Source organism: Typha latifolia, chromosome 15 (genome assembly GCF_019914945.1).
Source record: "Typha latifolia isolate L0001 chromosome 15, TyphaL0001v2, whole genome shotgun sequence".
Classification (NCBI taxonomy): domain Eukaryota; kingdom Viridiplantae; phylum Streptophyta; class Magnoliopsida; order Poales; family Typhaceae; genus Typha; species Typha latifolia.
In genome coordinates, this window is record NC_133100.1 from 9,133,637 (window position 1) to 9,146,235 (window position 12,599).

Sequence of the window (12,599 nt, forward strand, 5' to 3'; positions counted from 1 at the left end):
CGAAGAAGAAGTAAGAAAAGTGAGATGATAAAAATAAAAAAAACCTGAAGCTGTTAAATATTATCAAATTAATTTAAGATACCAATTATATTTTTCTCAGTACGATTGTATTAACGGTAAGCCGAATGAGTGATGCGACCAATTCATACCAACCCACTACCAGATGTAGGTCCCGATCTTTCCAATGTGATCGGTAGACCTACGAGTCTTATGAATAATTTAAAAAAAGAAAAAAGAAACCCAATACGAACGACTATGTACGAAGCCCGGATGGTGATGATGACGATGACGATGATGATGATGGATGATGTATCTTTATCATTGTGTATTCAGTTATCGTCGGAGGTGGAGGTGGATGTGGATGTGGATGTGGATGATGATCCAGTTGGTGCATTCCACGGCGTCATGTCCATGGGATAACTGCCAAGAACGCGGAGGAAGGAGGTGAACTCCTGGATCTCAGCGAGTGCGTTCTGGGCCCTCTGCTCGGCCATGGAGGCCTCGAAGTCGATGTAGAACATGTACTCAAAGTGCTTGGCGGTACCGACATTGGCGTCGTCGACGAGACGGATGGGCTGGTGGCGGTGGGGCCGGCTCTCGATCTTGGTGAGGCTGATGTTGCGGAAGGCGAAGGCGGAGAGGACCTTGAAGAGGACGGAGGTGCCCTCCTTGTGGTGGGCGAACACGATGCTCGTCTTGAAGGGCCGGTCCGTCCGCGGAATGATGGGTTCGCGGGCCAGCATCACGAACCGCGTCACGTTGCTCGAGTCGTCCTGGATCCCGTCCGCCAGGATCTGCATCCCGTACAGCTCCGCCGCCCGGGACGACGCGATCGCCGCCGTGTCGCGCAGCCCGTTCGCCGCCACGTACTCGGCCGCCCCGGCCGTGTCGTGGAAGGCCTCGCGGGCCACGTTCAGGCCCAGGCCCGTTAGGGTCAGCTCGCACTGGGCCAGGGCTTGCGGGTGGCTCATCACACGTGCCAGGCACTCTTTGCGGACCCCGGGGAGGGCGAGGAGGCAGTGGTGGACGGGAAGCTGGACTTCGCCGACGATGTGAAGACGGTGGCGGAGGAGGAGGTCGTAGTTCCGGTGGATGCTGCCGCCGAGAGAGTTCTCGACCGGTAGGACGGCGCGATCCGCGATCCAGAGCTCGACGGCCTGGAAGGCAACCTCAAATTGGTCGCAGGGGATGGCCTCGCAGTTGGGGTACGCCTTCCCCGCCGCCGCCTCCGAGTAGGCGCCGGGGACGCCCTGGTAGGCTACGCGGAGCGTCGAGCCATGCATCGGGGCGGGGGAGAGGTCGGCGATAGTGAGCGCGCGAGGGAGGTTTCCGATCGGGACCAGATCCAGGGTTACAGACGACGAGGAGTCGTGGCCGTTGACAACGACGGCAGGAGTAACGGAGTTTTGATTGTCTTGGTGGTGGTCTTCGGCGCCAACGCCTCCGGATGAAGAGGAGGAGGAGGAGACGATGGAGGGTTTGCTATCGACGGCGGCGGCCTTGCTGGATAGGATGGCGCACTTGCTCAGCCAGTCAGCGCGGTTCGATCCGACGGCGCCATAAAAGAAGGGGGAGGTGCTTCCGCCGGCGCCGGCGGAGATCTCTTGCCCGTGGATGCATCGGACTTGGAGCGGATATTTGCATCGATGTGGAACCTGAAAGATCCTCTTGCTCTGGTAATTGAGGGGAATAGAACGAAGACTCGCCGTCGCCATAGATAGGCGTTAGTTACTGGGATAACGAACGGAGGCTATAGGTGGAAAAACGAGAGAGAGAGAGAGAGAGATAGTAAAAAATCGAAGGCAGGCGCCCGGCTCTTCTTCTTCTTCTTCTTCTTCTTTCTTGATCTCTTTGATGAGTTGTTGATCTATCAACTATAAGCTAGCTTTTGGTATTTGGTTGAAGAAATGGAGAGCTTCCAAAAGCTGAGGATAGAGAGAAGCAGGGAAGGGAGTATATATGATGGAGGCGGGGTGGGGGTTTGGTAACGAGAAAGGAAGGAGAAGGGAAGTAGTAGGTATAAACAACAGGGAGGCGGGGGAGGTTTGGTGGTTGGTCAAAGTCAAAAATAATCTCTCCCCACCTACCGCTGAATCCTTCCAACCCATTTCTCCTATTCTCTATGCTTTCCCTGTAATTTCAGTTTCAATTAATACTGCCGTCCTTCTGTCTTAGGCTAATGAGTTGGTCTTCTCAATTACACACGTCGCACGTGCGGTTGAAACGTTCCCACCGTGTCAAATGTTACCTAATTTAATCATAGAGGTTAACATCAGCCCAAGGGTTAAAATAAATAAATAAACAAAGAAGAAGAAGAGAATACCGTGTATTCTCGTCTCCAAAGCACACACTACCAAGTCCTGCTCACGACTCACAGCTTCACAACGTGGTGCATTTCACATGACCAAATTATTGCACGGCAAAATTATTATAATCCCATTGTGTTCGCAGTGCTCCCTCACCCTGTGTATGGGAGGGCCACCACTTTGTACAGTTATAAGTTTCTTAACTAACTGAGAGTTATTCGATTGACTACACAGTAATTTACTTAAAAATAAATTTTGTGTAATTTAACTACGGTCCGGTGGTCCTTCAAACCAACCAACCTAAGCCTGAATCACAATTACAAGCACACCAACTCTAGTTTTAAAATTGTCTTGAAAAAAAAAAACAACAAATATTCTTTGTTCGGTTAGAGTAACTCCAACCGGGCTTTCGGTTGAACTCCAATAGGACTCTAAATCTAGCTCTAAATTTGGAACTAGGAATAGTGAGGCTCCAAATTTTATCAGAATATTAAACATCTCTTTTATTATGTTTGATTAATTTCTGCTTATTTTATGTAATGTAATTTTGATAATTTTAGTTAATGACATGTAATGCTTATTTCGATGTTTATTTCGTGTAATATAATTTTAATGTGTTTAATTAAAAAATTAGTAATTTAAAATTACTTCTGAAACTATTAAATATTAGTCTTATTTTAAAGATCTCGATGAGAGTTTTCTAACCATATATTTTTTATTAAAAAATAATAACGCTAAGATAATCTATTAAGTAATTTAAAATAATTAATATAATAATACATATTATATTATTATTTTAATATATATGAAGCATTGGGCTCTTGGAGCTAGCGTTGGAGATGCTAGCCGAGTCTTAAATTTGGGCTGGGCCTTTATGTGATATATACTCCCACTCAGGTCTTGTTCGAAGCGGCCGCCATGATAGACCAAGGGATGGGGGCAATTGGCAATTTTCTGTGCAGTCCACATTGTTGAACGTGGAAAGCGGACGACTGGAGTAGTTTCAACATCAGCAGACATACGAATTTAGATATACTGCAAAATAAGTGATTTTAGTCTCAACTTACTATCCACTTTATATGGAAGGCCATGCCATCTTTCTGAGTTCTTCAGGGAAAAAAGAGAATCGCCTTCCTTATGGGAAGAGAGAGAGAAAAGAAAAAGAACTCTAGATCATTTCGCTCAACATGAATCAGTTTGTCGACAAAAGCAGATTGAGAAATGAAGAAAAAGGGTACAAAAAATGACAACAGAATGCTATCTGATCTCAAATGCTTAAGACATCAGTAACTGGGACATGCAAGGATAAAATGCTGAGATTATCAGTATCAGCCCTTCTATCCCTCATCCGACTGCTTTGCAGCTTCTTGCATGCTTGATGAGCAGAGAGACTCCGAGCTAGGGAATTCAGCAGAGAAAGGCTCTCATTTTTCTTCTGATGATGTTGCAGTTGCTGTGCCACTCTCAGTTTTGCTCCATAATTAAGTTTACCAGGGAATTTTACTGAGCTGTGCCTTGCACGGATGCTCATTATTTTATCCTCACTAATTAGGGAACCGTGCTCTCCGGTGGAAGGATGTACTTGTTTCCTCCATGACAGAAAAGATTCTTGCAGATTTACGGGAACCTGCATCAAGAATTGATGAACATATTTAGCCGCAAAACAAGTAAACCAAGAACCAAAAGGTGGCAAAACAAATTTCAGAAAGCAGATGAATTTATACAAAGAGATTTCCACAAAGAAGATGGGAAAACTTAAACTGAATAATAACTTAACAACAAATGCATATATAGTAATCCATTTGGTACAAGCTTGATAGCTTAAACAGATCGAGCAATGGGTGTGAAGGTAAATACTGTAATTGGTGAATAAACGATCAGAAAACCAACAAGCATTCTGGGAGAACGGGATAATCTAACAATGGCAAGAAATTAACCTAAATAGAAGCCACAGTGATTGCAGAGTGGTAAGAGAACTTACAATAGAAGCCAGACTCCCGGCGGCAAATGACAGGGAGAGTGAAGAGAAAGGAGGCTTCGTGCGTTTGCTTTGCCCAACGGAACCCACAGTTGTATCTTTATCAGTCCCTTGACGAACTGAACCGAAACTTGTTGGCGCACCTTCATCTTCATCTTCATCCTCGTCTTCATCATCTGCATCTTCTGAAACTGCTCCATCCTGATTGTCGCCAGGAGATAATTCATCCTTCTCCTTCCCAGACGCAGCTCTCTTCTCTTCTTCCTTTTCTTTCATCTTTAACTCATTCTCCATATCTTCCATTGCCTCTTCCAGGCATATTTCAGCCTCAATAAAATCCAGCTCCTTTTCTATAAGTTTCTGATTCATTTCAATAGCTTTCTTCTTCTCCTCAGTCCACCTCTCTAGTCTGTCAAAGAAAGGCTTCAATGCATTCTCTACTTTTGTTATCAGGCGCATTAATTTGCTTTCCTTCTTTACATGTTGTGCTCGTCCAAAGAACTCGTCATATCCAACAGGTAGAAACTCAACTTTATCAGGATCTACTTCCTCCCCATCCTCTAAGCGTGGTTGCCAGAATAAGCGAATGCCATATTTCTCATCATCCACATAATTAATCAGCCTGCCTGTACGAGTATGAACTATTAGAGGATCTTCAGTATAGATTAGCTTTGATGGATCTTCAGGATCAGGTTCAGGTTCCTTGTTGATGAGAACAAATTCAGGGTCGTCATCACCTAACTCATATAAAATATGCTAGAACTAGTCAGGATTATTGATACAAGTAATTCAAAATGACTAATATGGGACTTGGCATGGAAAAACTAAATACCTTTAGACCACCAATATTCAAGTTCAGCAGGCATAGGAATCCTTAATGGTGCTTTATAGAAAGAGTTCAACCACAATTCCCTTTCTTGATCAACCTCTTCCGCATAAGTCTTCCAGTAATCAGGAACCTGTAACAGCATATGTGACCACCGTCAGAGAAACACTAGTTGTTTACCTTGGAAATTAATGAACATGCACATAGCTTACCTCATAAAATTGGTAGATAAAACCAGGTGCCATCCATACATCATCTTCCTCATAGAAGTATGGATGTTGAGGATCACCATAAGGACCTCTCTCTTCCCTTACCACTACAGAAAAGACGAGGAGAAAGAGGACCATAATTACTCTAGATATTAAACAGTTATATGCAGTCCAAATTATGTAATTAAAAATTGTTATAAAGAATTGTAACACATGCTGAAATGTCAAGAGGAGGAGCCTCCACATAAACTGAAATATCTTCAGAACAGAAATATTATCCTTAACCAGTACTGACAAGCCATACTGAATCTACTTGGTCTATGGACCTTTACTGAAAAAAAAATCTACTTGGGCGAGCCTCCACACAACCTTTCCACCTAAGTCCCATATAATTAACAGAATATTCTTTCCTCTCTCTCCCATGATCAGCATAGATAAACAGATTCTGCAGTGCAAGACATCTTTCAAACAACAGCAAATTTGGAAAATTGGCTATGGAGATTCTAATACCATGCAGGTTCCCCAGGTTGTCTTTCATGATCAGCAAAGACAAGCAGAAGATAATCTCACTACAAGATCAGCACACTACTCAATACGAGTCAAGACTATTTGTTATAGGACAGATTTTGCCGCTCAGAAGATCAACTGCACGTGTGGGGAACCTGTGTTCAAACATGTGGAAGAGAAACTATTTCATATTGAAGATGGTAAAATAATTGTACTACTGCAGGTGGCTTTAAAGTCTTCTAATCATTATAAGGACGACATTGCAACTTGACATACTACATCAAGATATTCGTACCAAATGGAGAAAACTATACATAACTATGATAGTCAGTGTCTCCCCAGCCTGATCCAACAATTTGATGGATTCTGGGGCAAGCAAGATTATATATGTTCACTACAACTAAAACCATTTCTCCATGCAACTTTATAACAATGAATTATCACCATTTGACTGAAGTGAAGGAAGAAAAGTTTAGTTCGAGTCTTACTTCCATCAGGCTTGTTAACAAACATCCGTGCCTTTGCAGCAGCTACTTCAGCAATACCTGCATGTAGCTGAAATAATCTATGCATTAACACAAGTTCCAAAGATGAATTAAGTATCCAACAAAGTGTAATGAGCCATACTGATGAAACATCTAGATCACAGCCTGTTGAATCCTCTAGATGTTCTCCAAAGTAGAATCGACCCTGTGTACAGATAAGAGAATGTAATTCAGACCTTACAAATGTATAAAACATTAGCTATGCGAAAATGCTGGATACCCCATGCTACAACAAACTTTTAATCATCTAATACTTAAAGGTTGAACTTGGTAGTTGGGACCACCAGCCAGGCTCTTTTTAGGAGCAGTGGAGATATAGTTATTTTCACAAGTTTGAAAAAGGAATTTGGAATAAACCCAACAACATTTTGCATCAAGTTGGTATACACCTACATATATAATTCGTTCATTAACTTCATATACGCCACATCCATGCATTCTGCCATGTTTCCACTGCCCGGCATATTTATATCGGCCTTTTTCTCTGTCATTGGAGCATGATTGTAAATCAATCAGAATAGTAGAAAAGACTTGCCTCAGTATAATTCAAAATTAAGTTCGAGAATTAGTTGATAGTAAATTACCACATTGCATATTAATCCTACTTATGTGTCATCCTATAAGTTGCAGTGGTTAAGCTTCAGAAATTTCTATATCCTGATAAATAATTATCATTAGATTAAAATGATAAAACTGCAGCAATTGCTCATGTTAAATTGAATCACTAAGGCCTCGTCTGGTTTCCTATCAAGAGAAAATCTAGAGTAGCTATTCTGGTTTCTTACTTTTAAAATAGTCTCTCTAATCTAGAGTGGGGTAATTTGATATTTGATTGTAAACTAGAATAATGGTATAATAATTACTTTTGATATGATATAAAATTGAGGTTAAAATATAAATAAGAAATGAAAATTGTCTCAAATATTGATTTGATATATAAATTAAAATTAAAATGGTTTCAAGTATTTGTAGGTATCCAATGCATAAGAAATGAAATAGGTGGGTAATAAAAGAAAGGAGATAGATAGAAAAATTGAGTAAAAAAATGAGTTTTGATTTATGGGATGAGATAGGTGAGTGACAGGAGAGAGGAGAGAGAATTTTAAAATAATATTAATCAAATCAAGGGTAAAACTATGATTTGGCTTATGTGTAGAATAATTTGAATAATGTATTTAATGTAGAGTAAGAATAATTCAATGTTTGATTATAAATCTACAGTAGTGTTCCTTAAACTTAAATAGAAAAGAAGATAGCCTAGAAGCAAACAGGGGGTAAGTGAACTTCATTGTATTGATCCATGCGTTCCTATGGAGTCCTGACCATGGATCCCTATAGGGCATTGCCATAGGAAACAACACAAATGTAGCAACGATAAAAGCTACGGTGATCACTTTAATTGGTATGACATAAATTGCAGAGTACTAGATAGAAAGGTAACAATTTGAAGACTTGATGATTACCCAAAAAATCTAGCAATTGTAAAAAGCACTTACGGTTTCTCTCCGAACACCTTAATCCATTCATCCTTCTCATAGAAAGGGATTTCTCTTCGATTCCCAGCAAGTAATACGCTATCTTCTATGTCCATCTCAAGCCACTTTTTATCTTCTGGGCTCATGAAATCACTGGATATAATTCTACCTTCGGCACGCATTTTAGCTTCAAGCCTGGTAATTGAAGTAGACATAAGACTTTTCACTTTGGCATGACATAGTTGGTAATAGGATTATCCGGAAAACATACTTTGAACCAGGTACAGGCTCGACACCAGGAATTTCTACTTCAACAACCCCATGACCTTCCATTTGATTCTGTAGCCATTCTCCTTCATATCTGTGAGAAAAAGAAGAAAAAAAATTGCCTCTTAGAATGAGCTTTGTCGGTTTTCCCTATTGCTATGTAATAAGCAAATTAAAAAATTCTGGAAATCACGACGTGTGAGGAAAGCATCAATTGGCATTTGCTGTAAATTATAGTAAATACAAATAGCTGCAGTAACTCTTAAGATCATTGAAATGAAAAGCACGATCAACTAGTTTTCGCAAGATCACTTGCTTCAGAATCAGAAGTGTCACCACTATAGGGTGCAGGAGAAAATCATTGTTATAAGATATGCCATGCAGTGTAACCCATAAAGAGAAATATGCCAGAGTTCAATCAATTTAGAGAAGTAAAACGAATGTTCTCAGAACCGTGAAATAAATGTAGCATCTGATGGTCTCAAAAGATAAATGCCTCACCTAACTAGCCCCTCTTCAGCAACATAAACACCTTTGCCATGAGCTAAATCGTCCCAGACAGTTCCTTCATATCTGTAAGAGAGCAATCAAAGCATCAATTAATTAGTTGCAGAAACCACTTTAAACAAGAGTTTCACCCACGAAAGAAATCAATATGGTACATCAAGCTCATGATGATTTTAGGTTCAATCATGAAATCATCAACTGTTAAATCGGTACATCAAACATTTTAAACTGAGAAAGCAGAGAAAAAAAATAGAAGAACTTTTATGCAAATGTGCACACTCACCTAAGATATTTGACGACTGATACTCATTTTAGCAATCGTATCTGTCATGTTCTTAGATCAAGAGCCAGCTAACAGAAGGAAATGGCACAAAGGAAAAACATGCTGAACTCAGCTAAAGAAAGAAAGCGATATGGTTCATAGTGGTTATCGAGAATAGCTTACTGTCGTCCTAATTATAAGTCCCTAACTTGGAAAAATAAAACGTACCAAAGTGGCATTTCAACAAACAGCTTCTGGTCATTGAAATTATATTACTTGACCAAACTGGACTTACAATCAAGAAGCAAGTTAAGAATCGGGGGACTCACGAGCTCCCGTCTGGGAAAACGTAGCTGACCCATTTGAGGAACTCCTCGATGCGGTCGAGCTCCTCGATTACAGACCTCGGATTGGAGATGTCGTAGTGGTTATCGGGAATAGCCGGGTAAGGCTTCCGGTAAGGGAGGTAGAAGGGCGCAATGGGTGGGTCCCTCCCTTCCTTGACCTCATTCCTGACCACCTCCCATTCTTCCTCGTCGGCCCAGACCGGGTCCCACCCGGGTTCCGTCATCTCGATGGGCGCGTCGGCCCAGAGCTCGCGGAGGTCCTCCTCGCGCCACTTCTCCGGGTCGCGGGGGAAGTCGAAGAGGTCCTCGTGGTACACGTAGTCGCGCTCCTCCTCGTCCTCCCGCTTCCGGTTGCCGCGGCTCTCGAGGGCTTCCGTGAACTTGCGGGCATTCGTCTCCGGCGTGTTGTCGTCCTCCTCAGCGTCGCTCGACTCATATCCACCCCCGACATAGCCATCAGAGGAGTAGTCCGAGTCGTAGTCCGATTCGTCGGAGGACGACGAAGAGGATTTATCGTCCTGCAGATTCTCTTCCCCCATTTTGTCTTCCGCTTCTTCTTCCCCTTCTCCTCTTCCGTTCTGCTGCTGCTGGTCGTCATCGCCCGCCATGGTTGTAAGAGAGTAGGTAATGAGGAGGAGGAGGAGGAGGAGGATAAGGTACTGCTGCTGCCAACTATACTAGTAAGCAAAGAGAGAGAGAGAGAGAGAGAGAGAGAGAGATACTCTTTAATTCTAATCTATGAGAGGCAGAGCCTTGTCTTGTTGCTTGTTTGGGTTGAGGTCCAGTGGCAATCGGAATGAACTCGAACTCGGCAAGCCCAATCCAATTTGAGAAAGAAGGAACCAATCGGCCCGTTGAGATATTATAACACAAAAGTTTCTCTCGTCAAATCAGAAATTGGCTCGAACAAATTTGTTGTAATGGTACTCTTTATGAAGAGTAAATAGAAGACCCCTGCCATTATTTATCCCGCTCACTTTCAAATCTATCTTCGTCAAAGTCCCACAGGAAGATTTGATTGCCTCATCCGTAACCAACTATGGCCATGGCTAACTTTAGCAAAACTCTCGTTAATTGTATCCTTTTTACCTGGTTACGGGTTACCTCGGGTTCTCTTTTCGGATGTGTGAATTTTAGCCCCTAGTCCTATGGGAAACGCCATATCTGCTTTCATCTCTACGTTTATAGGCACATCTAAGGTCGGTAGTTCAGATTTCGGATCGACTGCTTAGTGATTGCCACTTTTTCTTTTTATTTATTCACTTGGAAGGTGCTGTGGGAGAGGGTCCCAATTAATGTCGTCTTGGATTGATCATGTTATTCCCTGCTCCATATTCTATAGATTATTGATATTAAAATTCTACATTTTACTCTTAAATGTCACCCTGCATGAGCATCTTTTTGAAGTTAGAGACCTACTCGCTGCTAACCTACTTCCATGTTCACTTTGTTTTGCTTTATTGACATTTCAGAGACTTCTCTGCAATTCTTTTAGGAATCATAGGAGACTTGTGATAGATTGGAGAACAAACTATATTCTAGCATCCATGATAGTACTCACACTAGATTCTTGATATGGAAGCAACACAATTATGACATAACGCATACGTCTATGGCTTTCGTGTTTGTCACTTATCAGGTGTTGAAGTTAAACCTGGGAAGACTGTTAAGTGTGATCCTGGAAAAGACAAATATTTGCATCTGAGCCAGGTCGCAGTTCTTACTGTAGAGTGTGTTTCATGATCATATGTGAAAAACTTCTGAACTTGTTCTGTTTTTCCCCCTATAGGCATCACTTGGGGAAACTGAAGGTGTTCCAAACTTTGTGGGGTTTAAGGACTGCAAAAGGATGTCCTCAGTTTTCATATGATTTAGTGTTTCAGAAAGAACTTGAGTTATCTGACGACTCAAAGAGTGCAAGCATCTACTTTTGTGGCTATAAGACTAGATATAAGGCATCAATCCAGGTCCTTAAGGATATACTTTTTCAATTTCAGTTTCAGCTGCATTTCTCTCTCTTTGTAGCAACTTTCAATGAGTAATTAATTGATTGTGTCTTACTTTTTATTTATCAATTTCCTTGACCATTATGTTGTTCTCTCGGTCACTTCCGGTAATAAAGACTTTTCTGGTAAGCCTTAATGTCCTCTTCTAATTGAATTTGTTGCTGGAATAGTGGTATATTGGTTTCATAATATAATTAGTTTGTTTGTTTTGCAGATTCTGATGATGACCTTGAAGTTGTCAATATTATCTTTTAAAGAAAGTTCCTAAACTGATAGATATTTTATTAAGTATTAAATAATGGTTACAATGTGATATGCAAATGAATATGGGAGATATGATAAAATCCTAAAATAAGCTCCTAGATGAAAACATAAGGGGATAGGACATCGGCCATGGAACAAGCCTGAATCTTTGCCATAGGAGGCAACCTAACAAGCAAGAACAGTTGCAAGAGAAGTGGGGAAAAAAGGGAGTAGCAGCGGTGAGCTAAGAAAGAAGATGAAAAAAGATGGGAAAAAGGGAGAAATAAGAGGAAGGATTGGAAAGAGAGGAAGAAGAGAAGTAGGAAAGGAGTGTCTCCCCTCCCCTAGCCAATCAGCTAGAGAAGGGGAGAGTATAAACCTTGCCGGCGGCGGCGGCGAGGGAGATATCCCTTCTAGAGGGAGGAAAGACTTGCACCAAAAAAAAAGGCATTTTCTATTATCTTAACATTTTGATTTTGAAAGACTATTATCTGAAATTAAATGTGGAATATCGGTTCATGTTATGTTTTTTTGGGTTCAGCTCAGATTGAGTTGGAGGCAAGCTCTATCTTGGATCACTATTTTACCAAGCTAGCTTAGTGTTGAGCTTTTTCCTTTTCTATTCTGTGGTATATTCTTTCTACCAAAAAAATCAGCATCCGACAGGTAAAGGTTGTCATTCAAAAGATTTAACTGGCAACTTATATATTTCAGATGCTATATCAAAGAGTGAGTCAAAGGCATGACTGAAATTCGTGAAACTGAATGCAAGCGAAAAAATTAGGACAGATCAGATGAAGGCTGAAATAAGAGAGGCAGATGATGAGGATGATGAAAACAATTAACGATGAAAACGGAGAAAATGATAGTGACGGTAATGATATTGATAACGAAGAGGTCTGTTTCTATATACCTTCTTCATGGGCAGTTGCAATGTCCTCCATGCCTTGTAAAAAATATCACTTTTACATCTATGGTTTTCCAAAGAAATTTTGGAAGGTTTCGATTAAAACAAGTGTTTGATTGAAACTGTGTAAACAATGTTAATCAGGAAATACAATGTGGCAGCGATGATAGCTAAGATATCATCAGTAGAGGATGAAGATGAAGCTATACTTACT

General features: G+C 41.2%; 2 protein-coding genes across 2 annotated transcripts; both read right to left on the reverse strand.

The window, feature by feature from the left end:
- Window positions 1-72: 72 nt before the first annotated feature.
- LOC140801739 (arogenate dehydratase 1-like) lies at window positions 73-2,168 on the reverse strand. The gene has a single exon (XM_073157006.1). The coding sequence runs from the start codon at window positions 1,713-1,715 to the stop codon at window positions 330-332; it is 1,386 nt and encodes a 461-aa protein (XP_073013107.1). The 5' UTR covers window positions 1,716-2,168; the 3' UTR covers window positions 73-329.
- A 1,290-nt stretch (window positions 2,169-3,458) lies between these two features.
- Window positions 3,459-10,127, reverse strand: LOC140802257 (protein TIC 100). The gene is made up of 11 exons (XM_073157718.1): window positions 9,212-10,127; window positions 8,615-8,686; window positions 8,118-8,207; window positions 7,868-8,041; window positions 6,765-6,855; window positions 6,454-6,516; window positions 6,315-6,381; window positions 5,323-5,426; window positions 5,117-5,243; window positions 4,288-5,021; window positions 3,459-3,933 (listed from the first exon to the last, which is right to left on the reverse strand). Exons 1-11 carry the CDS (start codon window positions 9,835-9,837, stop codon window positions 3,574-3,576), a joined length of 2,508 nt encoding a protein of 835 aa, XP_073013819.1. The 5' UTR covers window positions 9,838-10,127; the 3' UTR covers window positions 3,459-3,573.
- Between the last annotated feature and the right edge of the window lie 2,472 nt (window positions 10,128-12,599).